The sequence below is a fragment of the Nipponia nippon genome, unplaced genomic scaffold (assembly GCF_047370975.1).
Source record: "Nipponia nippon isolate SJK-2023a ecotype South Korea unplaced genomic scaffold, ASM4737097v1 scaffold_7, whole genome shotgun sequence".
Classification (NCBI taxonomy): Eukaryota; Metazoa; Chordata; class Aves; order Pelecaniformes; family Threskiornithidae; genus Nipponia; species Nipponia nippon.
This window is the reverse complement of record NW_028262391.1, coordinates 18,035,058-18,062,025: the sequence shown is the minus strand read 5'-3', so window position 1 is coordinate 18,062,025 and position 26,968 is coordinate 18,035,058. Positions and strand designations below refer to the sequence as shown.

The window sequence follows — 26,968 nt, the reverse complement described above, 5'->3', positions numbered from 1 at the left end:
CAGAACAGTTGTGGCTGCTGAGAAAACAGAACAAGAGCCCAAAATAATCAGCTGCAGCTTACACCTGGTAACAGTTACTTTCCCTGTCCCCTAGGCTGCCTTCCAAAGGAAGTTTTGGGCAGTCCTGCCTTGAGCCAGGATTGGAGGCAGAGCAATGCTTGGAGACCAAACTGCAAGAGTGACTGAACAAGAGGAACTTTAGGCACTGTAAGGAAGAGTACCATGCACACACACATGACAAGGAGGCTGGGGCACTGTGAGAAAGCAAGCTTGGGTGCAGCTGACAGGTCCACAGCATCAGCGTGGCACAGAAGGTGATTCATGCTGGACTGCAGACTGCTGGAGCTAGTATAATGGGAAAGCTGTGGGAGTTGTAGAGAGCAAGTGCACGGTTAGAGCAAAATCCAGAAAAGGGGGGGGGGGGGGAAAACCCCACTTCAGAAGTTTGGCAGAAAAGGGAGTTGTGTGTGGTTTAGTGCGTGGAGTAATAGGAAATTTTATGCTAAAGTACAAATAGAAAGGAACAATAATACAGAAATTGGATGGTAAGAACTGTTTGTAGTTTGAATGGGGAAAGTGTGAATATCGGGTTGTAACCGAGCAAGCACAACTATGCAGCATCCTGCTTTCATTCTCATAGGCTCAAAACTGCATGCACAAAGCGGCAGTAGAATAATGGGGAATTGGAAGGGGAAAACAAGCCTACTCTCTGTTTCTACACAGAGGCATCCGGAGGAAGGCAGACAGACACTGGGGGAGAATAAATATACAAAAAGCTGGAGCAACAAGGCACTATCACTGACGTGCAAATCGTGTACGCGCACTGCTTCTGGTTCTACTTCAATCCTAATCTGGCCCCACTGAAAGAAAAAAAGCAATTGAAGTGACCTGTTTCACATAATGATTGAATAAGCCCTAAAGCATGTTGTAGACCTGTGCTCAGTGATGAATTTTCAGTACTTTTAAAAAATAAATAATCTTATCCAATTAACTAACTTTACTAATTTTGATGAATAATTCATTAACTTCTCAAACTTCATAAGCCGTTACCTTGTACAGCCTCTTTTATTACACCAACAAACTGACTCCACAGCACTTCAGGATCTAATTCAACCCAGCCAGGATGAGGATAAAGGGATTCCACCTGTTCACAAAAGACACACACCATTGTTACGATCCCTAGCTCACAGAAACCAGCATTCTTGTGAAAGCTGGTGCAAACACATTTGATTTTGCTTTTTTTTGTTCTTAATTTTCTGAATCTACCGCAAGAGGAGAAACAACACAGCATTTTGTCACTTTTAAAACACAGTTGAACGTGGGTGTGTGATCTCTAGAAGACCTCCTCCGTTCAGAGAGGATAAAGCAGCCCAAATCCGCAGAACTGGGGAGCCTGTAAACCCTTTTCAGGGCTCCAAACTGTAAACCAGGTTTCTCAGAAAGCCTTTTGGCTCCGCTGCTGAACTTGGACGTCGATCCCTCTGAGCAGCTCGCCAGCAGCACGGCACAGCGGGCCAGAGATGGGCTTCCAGTGAGGGAGGGCCAGCTCCACTGAGACCATCCCCTCCCACCTCTGAAAACCCATCACATTTCCCACGCTTCCCCTCGCTGCAATCTTTTCGTTGCAAGAGCTAACAATAAAAAAATTAATTCTGGAGATTGCCTTGACCCCAAATCACGAGCCGTACAAACCAAAAGCAGCCTGAAATTCGTGTTCCAAAGTTAACGCTTTTTAACACAGCGCTGTTACATAACGGGACGTGTGTACACGCAAGACCTCCACAAGCCTCCGCTATGCCCCACTAACAAAAGGTGTTTTGTTTTAAGAGGGATTAGTTGATAAGCGACTAAAGCGAAGCGAACAGGGGAAGGTGGGCAGGAGCAAACGCCAGGAGGTACCGGGGCGAGTGCACCGCCGGTCCCCGCGGGGCTCCCAAGCGGGTCGGGGGTTTTGTTTCAGCCAGGCCGGTCGGAGGGCCGCCGGGAAGCCGTCCCCGTCCCACCCGGCTCAGGGGATGCCGCGCACTGGGAAGAGCCACGCCGGGTGAGCGCCTGCCAACCCTGCCCACGCCGAGCCCCGCCCGGGCAACCCCGGGCCAAGCCGCCGCCTCCCGGGACCCCGCAGGGGTGAGGGACCCGGAGACCCGCAGGTCAGAACCGCCCGGCACTCGGGGGAGAGCGGGCACGCTCGGCCCCGCCCGCAGGCGGCCGCCCCCGGCGACGGCTCCCGAGGCAAAGGCCGCCTCAGGCTGCCCTCGCCCGCCGAGTGCCGCCGCTCGGCCCGGCGGCGAGGCGAGGGCGCCGCCCCGCAGCGCGCCCGCCGCTGCCCCCCCGCCGCGGATTCACCTTCCTGCAGCTGGAGCCTCTGACCGCGGCCGCCCGGTCATAGACGTGGCACTTCACCACCGTGCTGCCCACGTCCACCCCCACCACGTACCGCGCGGGGGGGGCGGCGGCGGCGCCGCTCTCCTGCTGCCCGCAGGGCATCGCCCGCCGCGCAGGGATCGCGGAGTGCGGCCGGGCGGCCGCCGCCCGCCAGAAAACCACCGCCCCGCCGCGGGGCGGGCGCCCGGCCGGCCTATGGGCGCGGGCAGCGCGGCGGCGGGAGGCGGGTCGCGGTGCCGCCGGGCTGGCAGGTGGCGCCCGCCGCCGGCGGGGGCGGGTCTGGGGGCGGCCTCCGCAGGCCGCGGCCTGGCGGCGGCTCGGGAGCCATGGCCCCCGGTGGCCCGGGCCTGCCCCTGCGGCAGAGGCCGGCGCTGGGCCGCCGCGGGGAGGCGGGGAGGGAGGGCGGGTGGCCCAGCTCCCTGCCGCCGCGTCCGGCGGCACCTGCGCCCCCGCTCCCTCATGAGGTGGGCGGGTTTCCCGGCAGTGACGGCGCCTCCTCAGGCCGGCCAGGCCCTCGGCAGCGGGATCCCACCTACAGAGCAAACGCACCGAAACAAAACCCCGTGTTTCGTCTGTGCGGTTTCGATATAAATTTACCAAGTGCACGTAAAAGGCTTCTAATTAAACACCAAACGTTAAAGGGTTTCTAAAAACCGGAATTCAGCCAGCGCCACTGGCGTATTTCCTCACGGCGCTAACACTGACCCAAGCGAACGTGCTGCCTCAACCCCACCCCGCCTTACAGCCCTGCCACATGGAAAAACGTCCGCTGGGAGAGCGGGTGCTTAGTACACAACCAGGTGTGGTCGCTCCTGGGATTTGTCACTGCAGGTAGCGAGCATCAGTGAACAAATCAAATGTAATTATCCCGAGTCTTCATCTGCAGCAATGCTCTTGCGCTTGGAGCAGAGTTAGTGACAGAAATGTTCCCCTATTGCCCTTAGATGGGTTAGTGGCTTTTCAACAGGACCAATCAGTTAAGCAATAAAATTCAGGATGCTCAACCCCAAAATAGTATCAGTAGAATTGAGTTTTAACCCCAATTTAAGTAGAAGAATTAGTCAATTAGTTTTAACTCCTCATTTAATTAGAGCAGGAAAAGCAAAAGCAAAAGGTACACAGAAAATATTTTCCTCTTACACTTCTGTTTGGCCCCTCCTACAAAAAGTTGCCCTCTGAACAACAGAAGGATATCATGTGGGATAACGGGCTGATGTTATCGGATCTTTAAACCAGGAGCGCTAACGACAGTGGAAGCCACATAAGGAGAGGCTCCCCACCCCAGCCCGGCCGCCACAGAGGTCACTGGCACAAAGGCTGGGATCACGGGGAACTGAAGGCACGTGAAACTGAGAGCGCCAAGGGACGGCTGCTTCACCTCTCCTCCCTAAGGAACGACTCATTGAAAAGTCATCACCTCTTGGACTTTTATATTCTCTTTGACTATAACTTGACAGGTTATAATCTCTTGACATACAGCTAATAGATGTACGTCAGAGAAAGGTATCAAGTACTTCATATCTGATCAAGCCTATTTTTCTTCAAGCTAGTGTAATTATTCTGTTAGTTTCGGTAAATAATAATTATTTAGAACTCCTGAAAAAAGCTCCCTAAATAAGATTCAACAAGTGTAACTGGTATAAAAGGCTAAGACCTCTCCAAACTTTGAAAAACTAAGAAGCCTTAAGTAAAATTGGGAAAATGCATCTAGACATCCTTCATGTTTTTACAGTATCAGTACAAGTGGGGCCCATCTCACTGCAAGATGAGGCAAAACTTCAAAAAGAAAATGGAAGTGCAGGTTACTTTTTTCTTTTACAAGCTCTTGATGTAACAAATACATACCCCTCTGATTCACTGTATTGCATGGAAGTGACCAGAAACCGATATCTTGCCGCAAAGTTTTAAACCCTGGTTAATAAGAACTTAGATGCATCTTGAAAAGGAATACCATATATACATTGGAAAAAGATAATGTGAACCAACTTGCATAGTTGCAGTCCATACGTAATCTCAGATATATAGCATGTACCAGAATTGCTCAATTTATGAAAGGCTTATGAAATACAAATTTTATATTATTGTTCTGTTTGCAATCTGATAAAAACAATGCAATAAAGGAGGAAGCAGGTTTTCAGACATGCATAGCATGTCCATACATGACTTATCCACCATTAGCTTGTTATTTTGTGATAAATAATACTCCCACACAGGGACGCTTTGTCTACCCAAAACCTCTGTCACCGTCACAGAAAAACCTTATCGCCAACATGAGTAAAGGCCCCAAGTTCATCTTAGCACAGACCAGAAACATTCAATTTAAAGTGAAGATGTACTGACACCCTCCAAACCTCTCTGGTATTGCCTTGCAGTGCTGCTAACAAGCCTGCGTAACCTGTGCTACCACCCCAGTCTTCCTGTGGGAGTGAGAGCATGCAGGTGCCACTTCCACTGTTCAGAAGGCAGAGAATTCACACACCAGGGGGCACATACCAATTACCGCAGCAGCTACGTCCTGTACTTCTGCATCTCCTGTGCTGAAATCCTCAGTTTCTTCGGTCTCTGGAAAGCGTGACTGGTCTTATCTTTTACTGGAATATCAAACCAAATGAAGGAGTGGAGGCCCTCCAGGGACCCATCCAATGCTGTAGCAAAGGAAAGGAGTTATTATGAAGTAAAACCAACCAAACAGCAGAACATCAGGGACAAGAAGATCATCCATTGCTGGCAGCGATGGCAAAACCCACACCATGAGTAATTTATATTGAATATTTATAAGCAATGTCATCATGCTCAGCATGTTCAAGTCAGCAACAAGTACACTTTAGAGGATGCCAAGCAAGAGGGGTTTGCCCATTATCGAAGATAAAACAGGCCTTGAGAGATGGGAGTGCTACAGGTCCAGCAGACCTAATTGCTAGAAAGAAAACATGATCTTGACATTTTCTAGGACCAGATTATTAATTAAGATTTTCAAATGATTAATTAAACTGTATTTGGAATAGGTAACTTTTTTTTTCTTTTAAATAAAGGTATTCTCAGGTGCTTTTCTGTTGTGTGACTGATACATAGGAGCCTCTTTACTCACCCCAGGCTTCTAGCATGAATCAAACTTGCTGCTGGCAGTGCTAACAGGATTTCAGCTACTGGAATCGAGGAGAGCAAGACCCAGAACTTGTAATGCACATTTTTTTCTTTAACTTCCCTTCCTGAGCTGTATTTTGTCAAGATGCACCTACCCTTCTACTGCCTCATCAAACCATTTAACATTTTACCCACTTCCTTAGGTCTACCATTTTAACAACTTTTAACATTGTGAAAGCATTGACTTCAGGGTTCTTAGTCAGTTTGCATTTAAATAAGAAAGAGCCCACTAATTTCTATTGCTCCATCAGTTGGTGCAGCCCACATGCATCATTCATTAAGCTTTGTCTGGAAACTTAACAGGCAGCCCAAAATGAAAGTGATGACTGTGTGGCAAATCTTGCTGCAATAATTTACCATACGACCATTCTCAGCAGCTCCTCCTGTACTCCTGCCAGAATTTACCGCTCTCCTTGAAGCCAACAGACAGAACCACATACAATTACATCAGTTAGTCTAACATTTTAGCTTCGTGGGTGATTTGAGTTTTAGGCAGCAATGGAATGTTTCTTAAGCAGTTCCACTCTTGTTAAATCATCCCACCCTCACACTGTGAACTGTTGTACCAAGAGAGCTGTTCTTGTGGCTCCATGGCAAACTATCAGGCTGAAAAATAACATGGGGGAAAGAGTTTCAATCATATTAATTCCTTGATATGGTTCATAATGTGCTGACACGAAGTTTGGCATGATCCAGTGGGAACAAGTAATGAGAGACTGGTTAAGCCAGCATTTTGACTAGAGAGTTGCACTTCAAAACTGTGCCCACATACATGAGGTTTTGCATTGTGCCTGAGGCACAAGCAGTCCTTCCTTTCTGCCAGCTCTGTGACAGAAGTAAGCTTTGCCAGAGAATGAGGTGGACTTTAGGATAATCAAGTTTTAAGCCAAGAATTTATTTACCAAAGCAAGCCAAGTGAAAACTGGTGTACTTACTCTGTTAATGTTTCATTATTTGCCCATGCTTTTAACCCATCCTAAGTAATATCTACATTTGGAGATATGTAATGTGTATATACGAGATAGTGTCCGTCATCCTCTGGATGTCTCTTAAGGAATTATGATGCGGACTGAAAATGACAGAACTATTAATTGCTTTGAGAGAACAACAGATTGAGTCCCGTATCCGTGTGTATATATATGTGTGTGTGTGTGTGTATGTGTGCGTGTATACATGTGAGGAATTGTCATTTGTACCTAGAAAATCCAGGGCTGAACAGCTCTTTAAAAGAACATTAATTTCAAAGTCTGGAAATTCACAGGAAAAAAATCTAAAAACAAAGAGAGGAAAATAGCCATCAATGAAGTTTAAGAACAAGAGAATGGATATAGAGGCTAAAGGGGTGAGAAAGCACTTAAGAATTATTGTTTCAATAAGACCTAACCACTTGAAAAAAAAATAAAAAGGAATTAAAGAAGAAAGCAAGGGGAAGGAAAAGGAAAAAATGTAAACACATAAAAATCTAGAACGAACCATCTCAATATAGCCTCAGTAAACTCAGAGGTTCCAGCAGCCTACACTGCTCTCCATTTACCCTGCGGAGTTAAGTTTCAAGGACTGACAAAGCATTTCAGCTGTTTCAAATAAATATGTATGGGAAGAAACATCAGGAGCTAATAGTAAATGTCATGTTCTATCCCAAATTAGTGCTAAATCTAAAACATGCATAGGTTACACTGAAATACATCACTTACTTGAACTGGAATCACACTTCTTGCTTTACCCCGTACCCTCAACATGCCAGAAGTTGCCAACTTTGAATTTCATTGCTATTGTTTCTGGCACAGAAATTACATTTTGGCTCTTGATTGCCAGCCGTTGTCTTTCTTGCCATTACACAAAATACAGGACTAAGGGTGATTATCAACTTTCATAAGGCAATGCTGATGCAGTAACAGTTACTGACTAAGTTTTACCAGAAAAAATAGTAAGTTTTAATGAAAAATGCTTTCTCTGGCCTTTCAAATAACAGGAATCAGGTTTACTGTTTGCACTTGATGGCACTGCAACTCCTTCTGTTCTTTTTGATTTATATTATCTTTCAAAGCAGAAATGAAACAGGAAATTTGTAAATTACAGAAAAGTAAGAGTAAACGCCCTATAAAAAATTGGCAGTAATAAGGAACTGTTGTTGGAACCACGGATTCTTTTGTTAATAAACAACAGCTACTTACCTCATGATATCCAATTCTTCGAAATATGTATGTTACAGTCTCAATATTCATGGGTCCTCATGCACCTGAATTTGGATTCTTTTGGCCAAGAGTGTGTATTCAGACTGCCCTTATGCCCTTGGTGTCACTGTGTCCCCTTTCCAGAGACAGAAAGAGAAGAACATAACTGTCCCTCAGTAGTAAAGAAGGCTGATCATGGAATACATATGGAGATCACATCTCAAAAAAAAAAAAAAGAATAAAAAAATCCCTTACTGTAAGTAACCATTCCTTCTTTGAGATTCCTCACTTTCAGGGGTCATCTATATAGTAGTTCAGATGAACTAAATTAAACTGAACAAAAGTTACTTAATTTTTGAATGGGAGTGTCCATTAGATTTATTACACACAAACTGATATATTTTAAAGTTATCCGCTTACTTAATTTGCTTTAATTTTCTTTAGTGCTATATATTGAGATGGGAAAAGTAACGAGGCAGAACTTGCCATGCAGCATAACTGCAGTACTTAAAGGTCCATTGACTAATAATTTGAAGACAGCTTCAGAAATACAAGGCTATATCGTGGTATCTTCATGTTGAGTAATATGACTTGAATGTATATACCAACCAGACTGTTCTGTACAGAATATTGTTACACCAAGTTGCAGCAGCTGGTCATGTTAAGAGCGTACTCCATTCTTTATGCTAGTTGTTTTAAACAAGCTAATTCACACAATAATCTACAAGAAGGAAAATAACATCTCTCTACATGAAAAGCTGGTGCTGCAGCCGGCAAAAGACAGATCCTAACAAAGTTCATAACTCACCACCAAAGATACTAAGAATTACCTGGCACAACTACAGTGTTCATTATGCTTTAAAAGGGAACAACAAGTAGAGTTTGAACATAATCTTGGAGATAACTGGTCAAAGAGAACAAAACTCAGCAGATGGTATACATACACAATACACCCTCTCTAAAATAATGGTAAAATCTAGTAACGTTAATTTGGCAATTTTGCGTTTAAAAAACCTGCCGCTATTGGGGATGAGGAAATCTCATTATGAAACGTAACTTGCCATTTGTCTCTTGGAGACATTCAAACACATGACACTGGTTTTAGTGCAGTTTGCCATTATGTTTCATTCAGAAGCCTTGTTACAAATGAGGTGACTGTTCTTACTCTAGCAAAAATCTCAGCACAATGTTTTGCTCCAGGTGCAGAAAAAGGCTTCACATGAGGGTGTCAAACACTTCCAGGTACCCATGGCTTCTCCTGCTTTTCAGCCATCAGCTGCTTTTGCACCTTGTTAAGAACCACTAGGGCTGAACTTGCCAGAAAGTAACCTTACTGCCTTTTCTAAAGCCTTTTTTTTTTAATCTAATGGGTGACAGAGGCCAAAGAAATTTTGGAAGATCAGTATCTAGTTAAATGCTTTTAATTGCAAAGTGACCAACAGCCTTTTTAACAAACTTCATATCTTTAACTGAGTAGTAGTTGAAAGCCACCAAGAAACACCTCAGAGGTGGGCAGTTGCTGCTTCTGAGAATCACAGAAATTGGGCTTCATGAGATTTAATTTATATCTTAAAATTCTGGTTTGGAAGTTCCCATGTAGTATTTGGAAATAAAACAGTGAAAGTAAGTAATGTTTCTTGTTTCAATATTTAATCCAAGCAGACACAGACACAATTTATAAAATTATTCTATTGCATTAAAGTTTTATATAGCATTTAACTTTTATGAATGTTTTTCCTTCAGTGTATCATATATTCATATTTTAAAATATCTTTGCACAGTCCTTTGTGCAACTACATGCTAAAAATCTGCAAATGCACACTTAACACTAAACAGCACAAAAAATACATTCTGTATCCATTCATATGCAAATTTAAAACATTTCACTTGGCAGATAAACAATGAAAAGTTATTTTAAAAAAATCAGAAACTACAAAAATGCGCACATAAAAGTCTTCCCTTTTGAATTTTTAGTAAAATACTGCTCTGTATAAGATCTAATGAAAAACTCCAGTGCTTACAAAATACTTTATATCTATGAGAAAAACAAATGCTTAAATTTATATCTGTATGAATTAAACATAATCACCTTGTTAAAATATAAAACTGAAATTATAGGGGACATGGCATAGGTCAATGCAGATGTTACATCTACTAGGACATGTAAAACTGTAATTAACTGGGCACCAGGCAGTCAGTATCATAGAATATATAAACTAAAACCCAGGGACTAATACAATATGCAGCAGCTACAGGATCAGGTGTTTAACCAGCTATATATACTAAATATAGCAATTCTACTTGAAGAGGGAGAGGAAGTCTTAGTCTGAAGTAAGTAATTAATAATAAAACCTGCTGTGTTTACCAGTGTTAAGAGTATAGTGTCCTTCATAACTTTGCTTCTAAAAAATCTACATAAATTGGCTATCCAGATATGTCAAAATTCTGTGATGCAAGACTCTAACACAGTCTCATCTCCATCACAGGAATTTCTAAACAGATCTTTTCTCTGATGATCAGATAATTCATATAGGATATGGGGGGGCTAACATCTGTGCCTCCTAACTGAATTTCACGTAAACACTTCTAAAATGCTGGCATGTCGGCATCGTGTCAGTCTCGTGTTGCTCATGACAATAAATCACCAAAATGTACAACTTTCCCTTCACGGAATATGGCTTCAAACCCTCTTGAGACTAGATGGCTATAAAGAGCACAACAAAATCAATGTATTTTAAGACTGTATATAGACTATTCTACAAAGTTTGTGATACTAAGTAAAATGAAATAAAATTTCTGAACCTTGTTTTTACCTCTGTGATCCTTTTTATACGGGTTGCTGCTATTCTACAAATACTGCTGAGGCAACAACTGTTTCGGAGAAATCAATATAAAAAATCCTATAACATGGTGACAATGTGAAACTTGGTACTACACCAAGAAACAGAGGCAAAGAACAAGGTGGGTGAACTGAAAGAAAGTCTACAGACTTGCGGATCCAACACGAAACCTGTTTGGAGGCAACAAAATGAATCACTAAAGTATGCTTTATTTCTAAGCTTCCTGGGCCTTAGAGGAAAAATACTTTTTCTGGAACAGATTAGAATAAAGAAGAAAAATGAAATTCAATCAATGTCAGTAAACAGCACCAACTGAGGCTTCAAATTTTCTCTTAGACTGAAGATTTCTTATTAATGTCAATAAGAACGGTACATGTGGGTTAAAAATAGTACAGGGACCTTTGAGCCTTCTTTTTTTCCCTATATGAACTAAGAATGATGGAGTTACTTCTTTTACAACATAGCTCCCTCCAAAAATACAAGTCAGCTTTCTGTCTGAATATTCTTATGGAACCAATAGTAACAGTTTCTGATAATTTAATTTTGCTACACAGAACTTCTATCATAAAACTAAAAAATAAATATTAAAAGTCACTAGCAACAGAAAATAACCTACCACAGAGAAGGTTTCAGGGCACAGACTATTAGAGGGAGAAAGGGACTCTAAGTAAACATAACTTTGACAGCCATACTGCACAAATGGACATCTTTAAACTCTGGCCATTTTTATAATTTAGAAAAAAATCAGGATATCACTAGCATTTTAGAAGGCTATGCAGATCTGTAGTAGATATCTACGTTATTCTATCATCAGAAAACAACGAAATTGGTAATGCTGCTAGATTAAAAAAATTAAATGTACTTTACCAAAGAGGTCTCTACTTGACAATTTTTATTTTTTTATTCAATACATCCTATAAATTAATCTCCTGGAACAGATTCTGAATCAGCAACCACTTTTTGCCACTCTAATACTAGAGATACAATAATACCTACATTCTGAAAGTTGTAAAGTTGTTGTCCTCTGGTATAAAACCTAGCAGTTCATAGTCAAAGCGAATTTGGCAGTTCCACTGTAGTTAGGTTTTAGTGACACTGATTCAACTCAGAGGGACCTGGGGAGCTGATATAAAAGCTGCATTTAAATAATTTTTCCTTTCTGTCTTATTACACTATTTAAAAATAAGCTAGAATACAAAATGTCATACTAAGCACTGTTTGATGCCCAACTTATTACTGCTCCATATGCCTCCCAAAAAGCACGGCAATTCTGAATTAAGGTTGCCACTGTTATTGCTGCTTACCCGGTATAGTCTGTAAGCCACTGTTTAGAAACCTAGGCACAAAGGATAGCATGGTAACCTTAACTCAGCATTTCCTGGCTTTTGCTAATTTAAGTCAAAATAATTAAGTTTTAACATAATTTTTATGGTTTTCATAACAACCTGAAAATCATAGCAAATAAAATGTATTTCATTCTATATTATACTTAAAGTGGCTGGTCTTTTTAATAGAGCTTTCTGATTTTTTTAAATGATAGAACATAACAGTGGGGGAAGAGTTAAAGATAAAATACACCTAGCTACCATATTTATTCTGAAGATTTTGGTGCGCCAAAATTGACAGCCAGCTTTCTTGGCTTTCGCTTGCTGGAAGTGTTTGGTGTTGATTTGTTATGAGGAACGCTTGGAGTAGCCACATTGTCTTGAAATGAAACAGTGGATTGAGCAGCTTGAGGAGATTTTAAAGGAGTTGAAGAACTATCTTGCTGAATGTGGTCAGAAGACACTGGCTGTTCATTCTTTAGTGGTGCAGCTTGAGGGGAACTCTGAAACTCCTTGAACTCAAAGTTTTTCTTGCTAGCAGCCCTTTTTTTAGTTACCTTTAAATTAAATAAATATTATTTAACAGAATGCATTCTCAAAAAACTGCAAATATTCCACTTTTAGAAAACATGCATACAATTTTTTACAATAATTTTCTAATATTAAATAGTGCTTCACAGTGGGGGTGTTGTTGCATTCATCATGTAGACACATTTTTTACAAAAATAGAATATTAAGACAAACCTGCCAATCTTACCTGCAGAGGTATAAACTGGTTGTGAGAACCAACTGGTATAGTTCCTGCAAGAGACACATTTCCTGGGTAGGAGCCAGGATAATAATGTTTAGGCACTGGAGTTCCCCAGGACACTGGACCAAACATGTGAGATGATGGAGGCATTATATTAGCTGTGAAAATAAGTAACTTTTAGCTCTCTTTCCTCAAAAAGAGGACACCAACTCCCCAAGACCCCAAAACTACGCCAACTACATTTGTCTGCATGTTGTTTCTCTTTCCAGTAAAGCCTCATATTCTTCATATTTACTTGAAAATAGATAATTCTTTATTTATTATTAAAAAAATCCCAAACAAACCATTCTGCTTAACAGAACTGTACCTAGATGACAGCACAGTTAAGAGCACTAAGTCACAGCATCTGCATTTCAGAGTGCGTATAACTTAGGATCTTCGCTCCCTTAGCTAAGTGAACTGTATTAGTAGAAGGTTGCAAGTTTAGGCCATCCTTTTGAAATGAGTCAACAATACAGAAACCCTGGGGAAAACAGCTGTAGCAGCTGCTGTATGGGTTACTAGGATGCTCTAATGGTGCTGACTCATTAATAATTACCTGTGAACATGAGCTTTAGTAGAATACAAAATAGACAGGAACCAGAAACAACACCAGGATTTTTAGCATTTTTTGGGGGCGTTACTTACCACGCTAATGTTTGGCAGCGTACAACAGGACTGCGATGCAGCGCTTCAGTGAAAGTTGGTTATAAACAAATAAAAACACTAATGCATGGATAACCATTAACTATATGGGGGGTGGGGTGGGGAAGGGAGGGAAATCCATGTAGAAAATCATGGAAGAGATTTCTTACCAATTCTGGACTGGGACTATCAGCTTTGAACTGATTACTGTTGTTTTGAAGGAAAAAAAAAAACCTCCAAAACAATTAAGACTGAATGGACAAATACATTCTTGAGGAAAAGAAATAATTGGGACATTGTGATTCTGAGATTGTGATTCTGAGATTGTGATTCTTTGTATTGAATTAATTTGCATATTGATGAGAAGAGGTTCATGAACTGTTTTCAAAGCAGTTCAGACATACAACTACATACACGGAGACCAAAAATGGGGCTTTCTGGAAGGCATTCATTTTCATATAAAGAACTATTACAATTACAGGATATCATGACAATATTTGAAATGTGTACTAGTCAAATACTTACCAGGGGGTTGTGCAAATACTGGAGGAATAGATCCAGGTGGTACAGGAACTCCCAGTGGTTGATAATTTGGAAACACTGGTGGAGGCGGAGGTGGAGGCAAAGGGAAGTTTACTCCTATAGAACTCTGAAGAAGGAAACTGAGGATTACAAACAGATGCAATGCAATGGAGACAAAGATTTTAAAAGATTCTTTGCATCCTCACCAAACGCTGTAAAGCGAAAAGCGCAGCTTTCTCCTTTGCTTCAGCTTCAGAATGACACTGCGGTCCATGAACCAACAAACCATTTGATAATTTTATGTGACAAACTGTCATGGTCTAGAAAAATGAGATAAGATTTTTGAGGGAATTTGTACGGCTGACAAACAAACCCTGAGACAGAAACAGAGGATTTGTTTGTTTGTTTTGAAAAAAGGCAACAAAAGAAGCTAAAGGTTTTTTTTAGATGGATTTCAGTGCTCAGTCCAAACGTTTAGTATAGGACAGTTGAAACAAAGTTGAGAACTTTAACTTTTGCAGAAGAAGTTTTTTACCTGTGGTGTTTTTAGGAAAGAGAAATCTGGTTGCGACATTCCAAGTAGAGAACAAATATGAGAAAGTTCAGAAACAGTAGACAGTGCAGGCTGTGGACAAGCAAAAGGGTGACCTCCAGTTTCCAGTGCTGGTGTGTTCTGAGGGCCTCCAGTGCTATGAGGCTTGTTCATATAAGCAGCTGACAAAGAAAAAAAAAAAAAAAAGCCGTATCACGAACATTGCCTGCACTGAAAGGATAGCAACTTTGTTTTTAGCGGGGGGGGGGGGGGGAAGCATATTTGATTTTTTTCTAGTATTTTCATATCTGATTAACAAAACCCAGGAGACTGGATGCACATTTTATTACTATATTTTGAAAATCAGTACTATACTGTTAGCTATGTTCTAAAATGCCACTACAAGGTGAAGCTCTGAACTATGAGCTGATGTCTAAACATACCCATTTTTTTTGTTTGCCTATACTGCAAGGCAGCTCCATGGCAATCCTGTCTACTAGGAGGAGCAGGAACATCATTAACTTGGGATTTCACTTCATTCCTTGTTTCCAGGTCAGAGCCATCTATCTTCAAAATCTCTTTGAGCATCTGTGTTCCTTTCTTTAAAAATAAAATAAACCATTCAGAGACATGATGGCATTCAGATAACACTACCTTCTTACTTAACTCTTTATATCATAATTGGTAACAAAATCTGAATTTTTTTTTTCCTATCAGTTACATTTTATCAAAGCACAGATAACAGCATCTTAGCATGAACAAATGTGTTTGTTACTTTTCTTTGAGAATAGCTAATTAAAAGCTCATCAATATGTTTAAAAAGGCAGTATGAGGTTTCATGGAGTTTCTTTAAATAGAAGCATTGATGCTAAGATAGCAGATGCTAAATTGCAATGTAATGATTCCTGCACTATACAGACCATAGCAAATGATTGTGGTGACAGATGTTCTTCATTTGTAGCTCTTGCTTCCTTGGAATAAGTCTGCACTTCATTTTCTTTGGAAATTTTCAAAGAAGCTAGAAGGCTTTCAAGTTCATTGTCCTTCTTAAAACAAATTGAAAAAAATAAGGTATATCAACTTAGTATATTACAAGCAGATGCAAGAGGAAGGGTATATTAGTTTGAGATTAATTTTATGCGCATTCAGGATTTTTTTTTCTCTTAGCTTGGGCAGATCACAGTCATGTCTGCTCAGAGTGCGAACAGATATCCAGAGACTAAATCAAGTTTTGCATACTAAAAAGATGCAAGTATTGACCAATAGAGAATTGATTTAAAGAATGATCAACCTGTATAAACAGGTTTGTCTTGTATCTGTTATAAACATGAATGTGCACACAAGTGACCGGGAATAATTGGAACAAAATTGACCGGAAACTGAAGTAATGCAAAGAGCACAAGAAGATCAACTATCTAGATCCTACCTTTCCACCTGTGCAGGGACCATCAACTGCAGCCTTCTGAATTACAGGCATGTTGGGACTTTCATTCCTCTTCAGAAGTTTGACATTGTACTTATTCACACCTGCAAAATTCTGAAATAAACTGCAGCATTTATTATTGAATACTAATACTGCATTACTCATTATAACACAATCATATTAGAAATGCATCTGCAAATAGCTTTCACAAGCTAATATTCGTAGAGGATTTCAGCTTACTGAAAACCTAGCATTTGTGTTTTCCCATTACAGCCTAGCTTTTAGAGTCTGAGGGGTACAGGAAAATCATTTGGTATCATCACTATACATCTTACGCACTTTCTCTCATGTTCTGTCTATAAAATCTCTAGAGAAAAAAAAAACCTCCAAAATAAAATCTACCTAGTAAAAGAATCAACTAAGATGCCAGTTAAAGAGAAATCTGTAAAATGATGGATCAGATCAGAGTAAAATGAAAAGAATATATTTATTCAGTACAAGAAATTACCTGTTTGTTTGATATTTTATTATGTGGTTGACTTTCACCTCTTGTAACTTTGGAATCTTCTTTAACTACAAAAGAATGCATTCTTTTGAAATGCTCTTAAAAACCATAATAATAATCAAGACTAAAAAAAAATATAAATCCATACAAGTACACAGAGTTGCATTAATTTGAATGGTTGCATCAAATGTTTAATTCATATTTTATAGGTCATTTGGTGTATACTTTTCTTGTAGGATAAAATAAAATGAAGTATATGCAATAATACATCTAATTTTATATTCTACAAATATGATCACAAGCGAATTTTCAAAGCCAGGTTGTGGGTTGGTTTTGTTTTGGTTTTATATCAGTTGGGTGGAAAGTCAACATAATGCAGAACAGCTTAATTAAAAGGTTCAGGATTAAGTGTGGAATAACCTAATATGCACACCATGGACATTAAAGTGCAATGTAGTGTTTAAATAACTATAATAAACTATTTTCTGTTGATAACTACAAAAAACTCAATAGGCATTTCAATGAAGATCAGATAAAGCAAGTAGTTCTGAACAAAGTTTCTAATTATAGTACTTACATTTTTTGTATGGCTCCTGTTTTCTTTGCTGACCTTTAAAGCTGCTGTCATTGAATCCTGGCTTATAGAACTGATTGCCGGTTCCCAGCTTGATTTCCTGAGGTAGAACTGCACCCTAGGATTTCAAGCATCAAACTTTAAACAGAAAACTATGTATCTATCATTTACATAGTAGTCCCGAATGATTACCTCTTTCCAGAGCTATGCATACCCTGTGTAACAGTACTTTCACCCAAAGGATTTATTTGTAACGTTAACTAGAAAGTTTTCTGATGTAATAAATTGATGTATAAAATTTAGCACCTTCATATTTTGAACCCAGGGATCTGTTTAAAGTTCATATACTAACCTTCTCATGCATGGTTTGCTGAATCTGGTGAGACTTCCCAGAACTCTGCAATGATTGCCATATGCTGCAGAATTCATCATCTTGCTTACTCTGTGCCTGACAAAATAAGAAACAGCACCCCCAACAAACTCAGCAACTATAAACTCAACTTTTGAACAGCTAATCATATACAAAGACATTCTGAAAATCCTACGGTCCAAGTTTAACAGTGCTCAGATGACAGAAATTTTCATACTGTCACAAGTAGAACTTGCAGGTATTTAATTTATGAAATAGGCTACTGTGGTGGGTTGTATTTATGCAACAACTTTTCCTAAGAATCACTATTAAACTGAAATGAGTTTAGTTTGTTTTGAGATTATTTTTGTTTTGTTATTAACAGAAGTTATTAACATAGGAAAGCTCACTGAGTATAGTAAAACTCAGATGATAATTCAAAATGGTTTCAGAAGCATGCTCTCATACTGGTAGTATTCTTAAATTTTATTATTAATGCCTTATTTTGTAAGGCCTTATCAATCAGGCTCAATTGCTTCATAACATTACAGGTATGGTACCACAGAACCGAAGCCCAGCTACGTAAAAAACAATACATTTGAAAATCTAAAATCTAAACAAGGATAACACAGGATATTCACTCAAGAACTGGGACAAGTTCTGCTCCAGTCTGTATCTGGAGTAAAACATCTGATGTACTAAAACAAAGCTATCTGTTAATCATGAGAAAAGGTCACCTACTCTAAATAGGAGGCCAAAATAAATATTGAGACATTTGGGTCCAATACTACATGAATCAGCACACTCACTTTATTTTTCTGATTGCCGCTCAGAAATGATCCTTTCTGGGGTGAGTTAGAGTTGCCCTGATTTTCAGCCCTGAGATTATAATGCTGTCTTCCATTCAGTTGCTAAATCATTAAGAGAAAAAAAAAAAAAAAATCAGAAGTGTTTCACTGCCTTAAATTTTCTTTTGGAAAGTAGTTTTACACGTATAGACTTAGAAAACATGAGACAAGTCTTCTCAAACATACCTACAAGCAACATGAAATTACCCATTAAGCTAATTTTCTTTAAAGAAGTCACTTATTAAAAAATGAAGTTTAATTAAACCAATGAGAACCCCAATTCAGCTGTAAATTTTCCTCCTTTACTGTATTTTCAAACAAAGTAAATAATAACCAAGAAGCAAAACTGACAAGGAAATTACGTTTTCTCTTTCTGAGCATGGACAAGCTTGGCCTACAGAAAGCATTACTTAGAACAGAGCTTTAAGGAAATAATTGCATCTCTGTCCATACAAACTATTTGTTGACACCAAATGCAGTGTCACTGCTCCAAACGAAATATTTGTCTCTTGGAAATGCAACTGGAGCTACTCAAAGCAAAACAACTGTCAATAAGGAACTTTTGGTCCCTTTCATTATTGGATTAACTCATTTCTCCAAGATAAGGATTATCGTACTTCTAATATACTGACATAAAAATTAAATTTTGTTTTTACCAATGAAGATAACAACCATGGTCATAATTCATCTTCTATGGAAAAACATCTGTGTACAAATGAAAGAAAAGTCTTACTTGAGTAGGAACAAAAAGAGAGCGAGGAGAATGGTTGAGGCCTCCCAGATGCACTTTTTGCGAGCATACAGATGACAGATCAGATGCATATGAATTGTAGTTATTCACAGCTGGTTGAGGTTTAACTATGGCCGTCAGTTTTTGATTTCCCATTTCTGACCGACTGCCATGAGACAGGTTAATTAAGGCACTGGATGGCAGACGATAACCTCTGGCAGGTGAGCACCTTAAGAAAAGCAAATTACATAGTTGTTTCATGTAGTTTAATTGTTGACATTTCAATATATCTGATTTAACAACACCGTTGCCTCTATGCCAAAAGATGATGATTCAAGTTTGAACAGCAGAGGCTGAAAAATGTATCCAATATTGAAATCTAGTACCGTTACACACAATGTTAATCCCATTGTGCTCGCCTTTGGCCTCTGGCTGTCAAAACCAGAAAACAACAGTAATTACTACTACTCTGAGTTTATATGGTACCTTTCAGTGCTGAGCTCAAAGAAATCTTAAAGATGAGTGAATTGTTATAGCACAGCTCTGTAGTAAACATTTCTGTAAAAAATTATGAACCAGGAAACAATATTCTTTTCTTTTTCTGAGATGAAAACTGAAGCCAGTAGCAGAATTATTAATTGAAGTTAAGCAGCATTTAGTCACTTTTATATCTTCCTTTATGATTCTGAAGATTACCTGTGTTACAGGACATGCTCTTGCAAGGGATAGGATTGTGTTATGCTTGCTGAGCGCAGGGAATAGGTAAGATTCTCCTCTAATTTCCATCATAAAAAACTTAATTTATCTAAGAACAATAGTAAAATGAAGCCTGCTGGGTAAATTAGTGCACTCAGAAGTCTACCTGCTTACTTAAATACAGAGAAGTTACCACACTTTTTAAAACAAAAGCATTAACCATGCCTCCACCTCCTGAAGAACAGTTTAGGTTTTTAATGGTGGTTAGAATTTAGTGCCTAAGTATCAATTACTGATAGTTCAGAGTTGCTCCTTCAGAGGAACAGAGGATTACTGACTATTTTTAATCTATATGTTAAAGACATACTGATAATAACCTGTTTTCTCCATATTTGTCTTAGAAAGACATTTGGATCTAGTGCTTTATTCTGCTGGTTCATATTTGCTTTCTACAAATCAGCAGTGTCTAAATACGCAAAAAAAGCCTAAAGAGCATTTCCAAAATATAATATGCTTCATAAAAATTATCCCTACTCAAAAAATTGACCAACACTGTTGAGAAACAAACTTTTAAAAAGAGGCATTAAAAATACTCAACCAAACCAAAGACAACAATTTCATATCATCAATACCAATAGCATGAAATGACTATGAAACCCCCTGCACAAACCTTATAGTTAGGCCTCCAAGGAATTCTTCATCAAACAAAACTTCAAAGAGCACATCTGTTTCTCTGCTGGCTATAGAAAATGAAGTAAATGTCATCCTATATATGTAACAGTAGCTGTTTTATTCTAAATTATGTAAATATCTATATTAGTTATGCAATAAATAACGAAAAGACCAAAAACTAACTATTTAGCAACGAAAATTCCTTATGCCTTAAATGAGTAGTTTCATTAACAGCAATTCAGAAATTCTTCTCAAAGTCATATATGGCTGCCCTTTTAGATGTACTTTTACAGAAATGTACCATGCATAACAACTTATCCACCTGCATCAATAGAACTGCAATTTATAGCAGTATGTCACAGTTGTCAGAAACTGCCAGAGGAGATGCAAACCATCTTTACATTTAGGCAGTCGGAAACCGACAGCTGTAACATGACCTTCTTGCATAATCATAGACTAATACTCCTTTAAAATTATACTAGTATATAATTATGGAGAAAAGAATACCCTTTAAAAAAGCTGCACTCAAGTCTAGTCTATTCAAGATTCTGCTGGATGCAAACCGAATGAGAAAGAAACTACTTAAATGCCTGGTAACAAAACAATTTCTATTACTAGATCTCAAACTGCTACACCCAATGTGATCTGGTAAATCCTTTTCTTTACCTGAAATAGATTTATGGATAATCTTCTTGTCAAAGAAGGTATAAATCCATGCCATTTAACAGAAATGGAGTATCACAGAGTAAAAACCAAATTCCAAATAAAACAATTTGAGACAAATCATATTTGATAAAATTTTATATTCAATGTAGGTATTAAGGCTAATGCTTCCATTTTTATCTCTACTTCTCCTAACTTTGCCCATATCTTCCCATAACTTCATTTTGTTCCTTTTTTGCAGCCTGTGTTCTCTCTCAATGATCTCTCTGCCTTCTTCATATTAAGAAGGAACAAAGGGTAAGTAATCTCTTATTCAACGTACAGCGGTGTAACACATGAAATTAAAATAGAATACCTGTAGGTTTAATTCAAAACAGTAAATATGTCACTGGCAGGTCCAAGTTGCATATGCTTCATAGGTGAGAAATTTATGTGCATTCACAACCATTACACAAAACACTCTTCTGAAGCCTGCTTTCACATCACTAGCTGAGCTGTTATATAACTATAATGATACAATTATGAAGGAAATATTACCTCCTTTAATTCCTATAATGGTACCTCGAAGACCAACTGGAACGGAAAAGTTCTCTCTCACATTGACAACACGGTCAAACAGTCTATACTCTGCATCTCGATCTGGAACAACCCCATTCTGTTGTTCTAATGGCTGACAATAACCAAAAGACTGTGTTAATGTTTGCAAAAAAAACAGGGATTACAATCAAAATGCATTTATAACAATATCTGAAACACTCTAGAAAACAAAAACTTTCGGAAAAAAAAGAATTGTTTAAGGACATAGAATCTTCCCTCCCCAGACACAAAGCTGTATTTTTTTTTCTTGCAACTCTCACTCTCTGCTTCTTCCCAAGAAACGGCAGTGCTGTACATGACCCAAGACAGATCAAAGGGATCAATTTAGACAAAATAAAACCATCATGTGTAACCTGCCTGCATCAGTAACACAGGTATCTGTGAAATACCAGGCAAGATGAGCAGTTGGTCATACGTCAAGAACTGAACAAAAAGCAAAACAGGGAAGAAAAGACAAAAGGAAAGTACATTTTATTTTGCCTTCATTATACAGCCAATAAGAATGGCAGAATCATAAAGGACAGAAGGCAGAAAAGAACTGAAAGTCAGTAAAATACATGACAGAGTTTGTAGTTAGTAGAAATTTTCTCCGTTTAGAGACAGACTACCATTCTCAAATTGATTTTCCAGAAGGCATCATAAAACTTTTTCTTCCATCAATACCATCCTAAAATTCTACTCTATGAAAGTTGGTAGGCTTAGGTAAAATAAATATGATCTGGACAACGTAACTTCTAAAAAAAACATTTTCACACCACTTACTCTGTACAGCAAATGGGGTTTCACAGTTACTCGCACCTTCTTGTTGCTCTTTCTCTGCTAAAGGAAAGGAACAGAAAGTCATTACAAACTAGTGTAGGAACCAACACTGGATTTCAGGTACAACAAAACACCTGAAAAGATAATGTAGAATTCTTTTGTTTCTTTTAGATAAAGGTATACAGCTTTCACGAAGTCTTTAGGATGACTAAGTCCAGTTTTTAAAAACACGACTGATTTCTTACCAAAGCTCTTGCATTGTTTGGCTAATTCCAGAATTCACACCAATTTTATTATCATGTCCTTGCAAGTAATTTCAAGGAAATCAGCCCATTATTTCATGTGGCTTTGCCTTTAGGTTTTGCTTTAGTAATTTCCTTGGCCCCTTTCTTGATCTATGGCCTTCAGGAAACAACTTTCCAATTTTCCTCAGATCAAAAAGAGAAACTGCAAGGGAAGAACAGCTGGGATTGCACTTAGAAACAGCACTTCAGTAGTTCAGAATATATACTGACACCTGTTCCTTTCTGAAATCACCAAAAGGCAGAGTTCAGAGTATGGCCTAATGCTGCTGAATCGCCTCAAAAAGAGTCAATTAAAAAGATTAATAATGAGCTCTTCTGAATTACTGGGACAATTCACACTACAAATTCAGATCTTACATTACATTCTGTATTCTTTTTCTTTGGAATGACAAGTAATCGTCAATCGTCTTATTCTAATTCAAGAACTTAGAAAATAATGAGCAGCTGCTTTTTGGTTCACCCCTGCTCACAATGATATCAAGCTGCATACCTTGCATTTCTCTATTTCTTCTTCAATTTTCTCAACAATGGCTGCATCCAAAATTTGCAAGTCACAAGATGAGCGAGACAAAGCAGACACAGGATGTGCCTTTAACCAGGCAACAATTTCTTGAACTTTCTCAGCTCTAAATAAAAAAGAACATGAATTAAAACTTTTAACTGCATCAACTAAGCATTTTACCATGTTCCGTGATTTAATCAGTCAAGTATTAAGACATAGCCGCAATGCTTGTATACATTCATAAAGTAACAGTATTTAAGAGTTCTGCATGAGTTTACAGCAAAAAAAAAAAAAATTATTTAAAAGTATTCAGTAAATTACATTTGCATCCAACCAACTAACCATGTCCAGCTGTGAGTAAAGGTTCTGTGACCAGCTGTTTCTCACAACACAGTAAGAAACAACTTCAGGGCATGCCTCTCTGGTAAAATGGAGCACAAACCTGAGATTCTTATAATAGAAAAGTCCCACAACGGTATATCTGCCTGGTAAGAATCCTGCGGAGTGCAGCATCACGCAGACTTACCAACTCAAGCCCATGAACTACCTAGGGCTTACTACCTAATAATAAAAGTTTTTTTAATGTTACTATAGTGTATCTGGAACCAAGGCTGCTCCTTGTCTCCCATGAAACTGACTGAATGTATACTAAAAATGTGCAAAGTACTTTAAATTCTGTAGGTTATTTTTCAAATTCAAAATTATCTTAAACAATTAAAATAATTATTGCTTATTTTCCAAAAATTATCTTTTGGTGACTTTGTGACTATTCATAACTATGCTTACTGAAGGTTAGTTTAAAAGCAAGAATATGAAGTAACCATCGAAAATTAGATTTCTCAATTATTGGACTTGGACAGAGACTTGGACTCCAGAACTGGAATGTACAACATTCTGATAATTTTTTCAGTCATCACTGAACAATCATGATGCTTAAGGAACAGCAAGGTTTCAGTTACATAGCAGCCACTATATGATCACCACCAATTTCACACTGTTGTCAGCCTTTATTCTACTTATTCTAGGGGGGGGGGAGAAAAAAGAGATAGATGGCTTACCCATTCTCATCCTCTCCGGGCCAAATGTCATCTTCATAGAAGATATCTTCCTGGCTATTCTTGGCTATATAATTAAATAGTTCAGGGACCCTAAAAAATAAATGGGAGACAAATTTAGTTTCACATCAGCATAGACCACAAAAAAGCCTCATCAAAACAAACTCTGATGGGCTTCAAAATTTCTGGAGCTCAGATGGATTTTTTTTTTTTTTTTTTTTTACTTAATTTAGTGTCATACTGTTCATTTGTCAAGGGTAAGTTGCTGGCAAAATTACTCTGTCCCAAAACATGCTTCTCCTTGGAAGGAGAGACTGTTGGAGAATACTGGAATAAAAGAAATTCCATCAAGCAATCTCCAAAAGCAAACTCATCAGTTCTTAGAAGATCTGTGTCTGAAGGACAAAATCCAAAGACTGATATAAAGGTGGATAATTTGGATGAAGTTCATATCCAACATTTACCTTTCTAAATACTCAGCAAGTAGTTGTTCTACTGCAGAAGAATACATCCATTCATTTCCAACTTTCTTAGTATAGCCAGGAACTTCCTCATTTTTCTTATTGAACTTCAGGTTTAGCCCCACATTTGCTTTGTGATCTCCATGAGGACTGGAAATAAGAAAAAGTTTACTAACTTGCAATAATATATATGTGTGCATGTACCTACGTTAAAAAACACATAAACATACATCCTCAGCCTTAAACCACAGAAAAATCAAATTCATTGTATTGTTTACTTGTTAGCATCGTGACAGCTGTAAATGTTACAGGACATAAGCTGTGCTACGGTACCTGTCCACATACATGCCCATACCTTATTGCAAAGGAGGGTAGGGAATATTTTACCCTGCTTCCTTAATTGAGATCTAATCAACCACAATCTACCTGGCATTTACCAAGATGTAGAAGGATGTCCCTGAACAATCAGTGGGGAACAAATGTACACATCACAAGAAGGAAAGCCAATTTATGTCTTTCTACAATACTAAAGCCAACAGAACAACTCTCCAGTAAACAAAAATTAAAAAGAAGTTTATGATAGCAGAGAAAAATACTGCATATGAATTTAGTTTACAGTAAATATACTTTAAAGAAAGCTTCACATCACAAAACAGTTACACACCTGATAAAAACAGCACTTAAACACAGCAGAAATTCTGTAGAGTTGTATTAGAATTTAGAAGCTTCTCTACAGTCAACATTGACAGAGAACTTACTTTTTCTTTGATCCTCTTCCAATAAAGATGCTCCCTGTAAATCTGGAGACAAGATATCCACTTACTCCAAGACGGCTGGCCAAAATATATGCAGGATTGTATTTCACAGAATATTTCTTTAAAACAAACAAACAAAAAATATTGGCAATTCCCGAAGGATAGGGATTTCTATGCAAAAGGCAAATGAATAATATGGAAGCATCCTTTAAAGATATTTACCATTACAAAATATATTTGACACATTGTTTAAGCTTTTAGTAGAAAACCAGAAGCACTTACATGCTGGTTCTGTATTAAAGGATCAAGCTGCGGTTCACATGGAATATTGAAAACTACACGAATTCTACCTTCTGTGATCACATCACGTGAATCTTGAACCTTGGAGAGAAACACAACACATAAAAAATGTTATTTAAAAACAGCAGTCTTTGGATATTAGACCTCGTAGTCTACTTTATCAACAATTTTGCTGCAGTAGGCACAGAGATGCTTTGAGATTCATCATCTTGCCATGACCTGTACGCTGCTTCCTCATAGAGGCAATCAAACAGCACTAAATCAAAGGAATTCGTGACTGAAAATAGTCCAAAATGGGAACTCTATGTATTGCAAATTATTCCAAATAATTAATAAAAATAATCCTGCATTCAAGCTATGCTACCTTTTTCCTGTTATGCCAGCAACAGTGATAGGGAAAGCAGAAGAACCCTCTCCTCTGATTAAATCATCAGGGAATCTTTGATTTAAAATTTTAGCTAGCAAATGAACACTATGGCCACACAACATCTTAGATTATTTTAGGCTTGCAAGTAAAGAAATCTAGGGGGGAAAAAAAAAACAAAACAAACTATTGGAACTAACTTCTCCCATGCAGCCGTAGTAAGGAGATCCCAGCATAAAGGCTGTACTTCCAGGAGGAAACAAGTCATCCAAAGTTTTGATATTTGAAAAACGAGAGTCAAAGGCTTTGATATCCTACATGTAAAAGACAAAATTGATAATGTTGGATATCATTCAGTTCCAGTAGAATAATAAAAAAGTTCATATAAATAGATGCGTATTCTAAAACATCATCTGAGTCTGGAATAATTCATTGAGGGCAAAGAAGTTAATGCTATATTACAAATGCTGTTACACAAGCAACTATGCTACGTCGTAGAGCACCACTACTGCATTCAAAATATCATCAGCAAAAAGATGACAAAAGCCATTTTTTCAGTAAGATCTCTAAATTGTGCAATAAGGTCCCAAACTTTGTGACAAAATACTTGCCTAAGCACGTTACATTTTTTTATACAATAAATTATATTAATTTAAGATGCTTATTTTTATTCATTCTTTTGTTTTAAAGGAGCATAGACTCTTTTCCCCTCCCCCGCTGGCCGCAGTAGAGTGAGGAGCTATGTGCAAGAAGGCACTGAACTTGTATATTTACCTTGACAACAGTTTGGTAAACAAAAGGAAGAACTTGTTTTGACCACTGCTTCTCCAAATAAACTTCTCCATTTTGGTTTAGTTGATATCTATTACCAGTGAGTAACTGAGCATATACAACTATTGATGTTTCATGAATAATTATTCCTTTTCTTCTCTGGTAGCTGAATACAAAACAGAACATCTAGATTGATTACAATAAACAGAACTGAACCAAGAGGGTGGAATTAATTTCTTGAAATAATTAAAAAAAAATTACTCTTAAAAGGATTCTAATAGT

The 26,968-nt window shown here is 38.4% G+C and overlaps 2 protein-coding genes across 14 annotated transcripts in view; both read right to left on the bottom strand.

Annotated features, from left to right (window-relative positions):
- Positions 1-2,526, bottom strand: part of GK5 (glycerol kinase 5) — a 31,134-nt gene extending 28,608 nt beyond the window's left edge. For 5 of the 6 annotated variants that reach the window (XM_087740223.1, XM_087740224.1, XM_087740225.1 and 2 more), the window contains exons 1-2: positions 2,347-2,526; positions 1,051-1,144 (exon numbers count right to left, since the gene is read on the bottom strand). In XM_087740223.1, coding sequence (XP_087596349.1) covers positions 1,051-1,144; positions 2,347-2,487 — 235 coding nt within the window. In that variant the 5' untranslated portion in view covers positions 2,488-2,526. The remainder of the gene's footprint in view (positions 1-1,050; positions 1,145-2,346) is intronic. The other variant, XM_087740226.1, reaches the window with a different exon arrangement.
- Positions 2,527-4,882: 2,356 nt separating this feature from the next.
- Positions 4,883-26,968, bottom strand: part of XRN1 (5'-3' exoribonuclease 1) — a 40,970-nt gene continuing 18,884 nt past the window's right edge. Inside the window, exons 21-44 of one of the 8 annotated variants that reach the window (XR_015700646.1) lie at positions 26,690-26,852; positions 26,116-26,229; positions 25,534-25,632; positions 25,255-25,370; positions 24,500-24,646; positions 24,039-24,128; positions 22,969-23,104; positions 22,177-22,233; positions 21,355-21,487; positions 20,153-20,222; positions 18,790-19,015; positions 18,018-18,119; positions 17,212-17,307; positions 16,863-16,977; positions 16,289-16,353; positions 15,784-15,894; positions 15,278-15,403; positions 14,801-14,957; positions 14,361-14,539; positions 14,032-14,145; positions 13,829-13,952; positions 12,626-12,777; positions 7,704-7,839; positions 4,883-5,030 (exon numbers count right to left, since the gene is read on the bottom strand). Coding sequence is in view for 7 of the 8 variants with exons in the window: in XM_087740216.1 (XP_087596342.1) it covers positions 12,135-12,425; positions 12,626-12,777; positions 13,829-13,952; positions 14,032-14,145; positions 14,361-14,539; positions 14,801-14,957; positions 15,278-15,403; positions 15,784-15,894; positions 16,289-16,353; positions 16,863-16,977; positions 17,212-17,307; positions 18,018-18,119; positions 18,790-19,015; positions 20,153-20,222; positions 21,355-21,487; positions 22,177-22,233; positions 22,969-23,104; positions 24,039-24,128; positions 24,500-24,646; positions 25,255-25,370; positions 25,534-25,632; positions 26,116-26,229; positions 26,690-26,852 (2,983 nt within the window). In the remaining variant the exon portion in view is untranslated. Of the gene's footprint in view, positions 5,031-7,703; positions 7,923-9,202; positions 12,426-12,625; positions 12,778-13,828; positions 13,953-14,031; positions 14,146-14,360; positions 14,540-14,800; positions 14,958-15,277; positions 15,404-15,783; positions 15,895-16,288; positions 16,354-16,862; positions 16,978-17,211; positions 17,308-18,017; positions 18,120-18,789; positions 19,016-20,152; positions 20,223-21,354; positions 21,488-22,176; positions 22,234-22,968; positions 23,105-24,038; positions 24,129-24,499; positions 24,647-25,254; positions 25,371-25,533; positions 25,633-26,115; positions 26,230-26,689; positions 26,853-26,968 lie in introns of those variants that run through there. The other 7 variants (XM_087740216.1, XM_087740218.1, XM_087740219.1 and 4 more) reach the window with 7 other exon arrangements.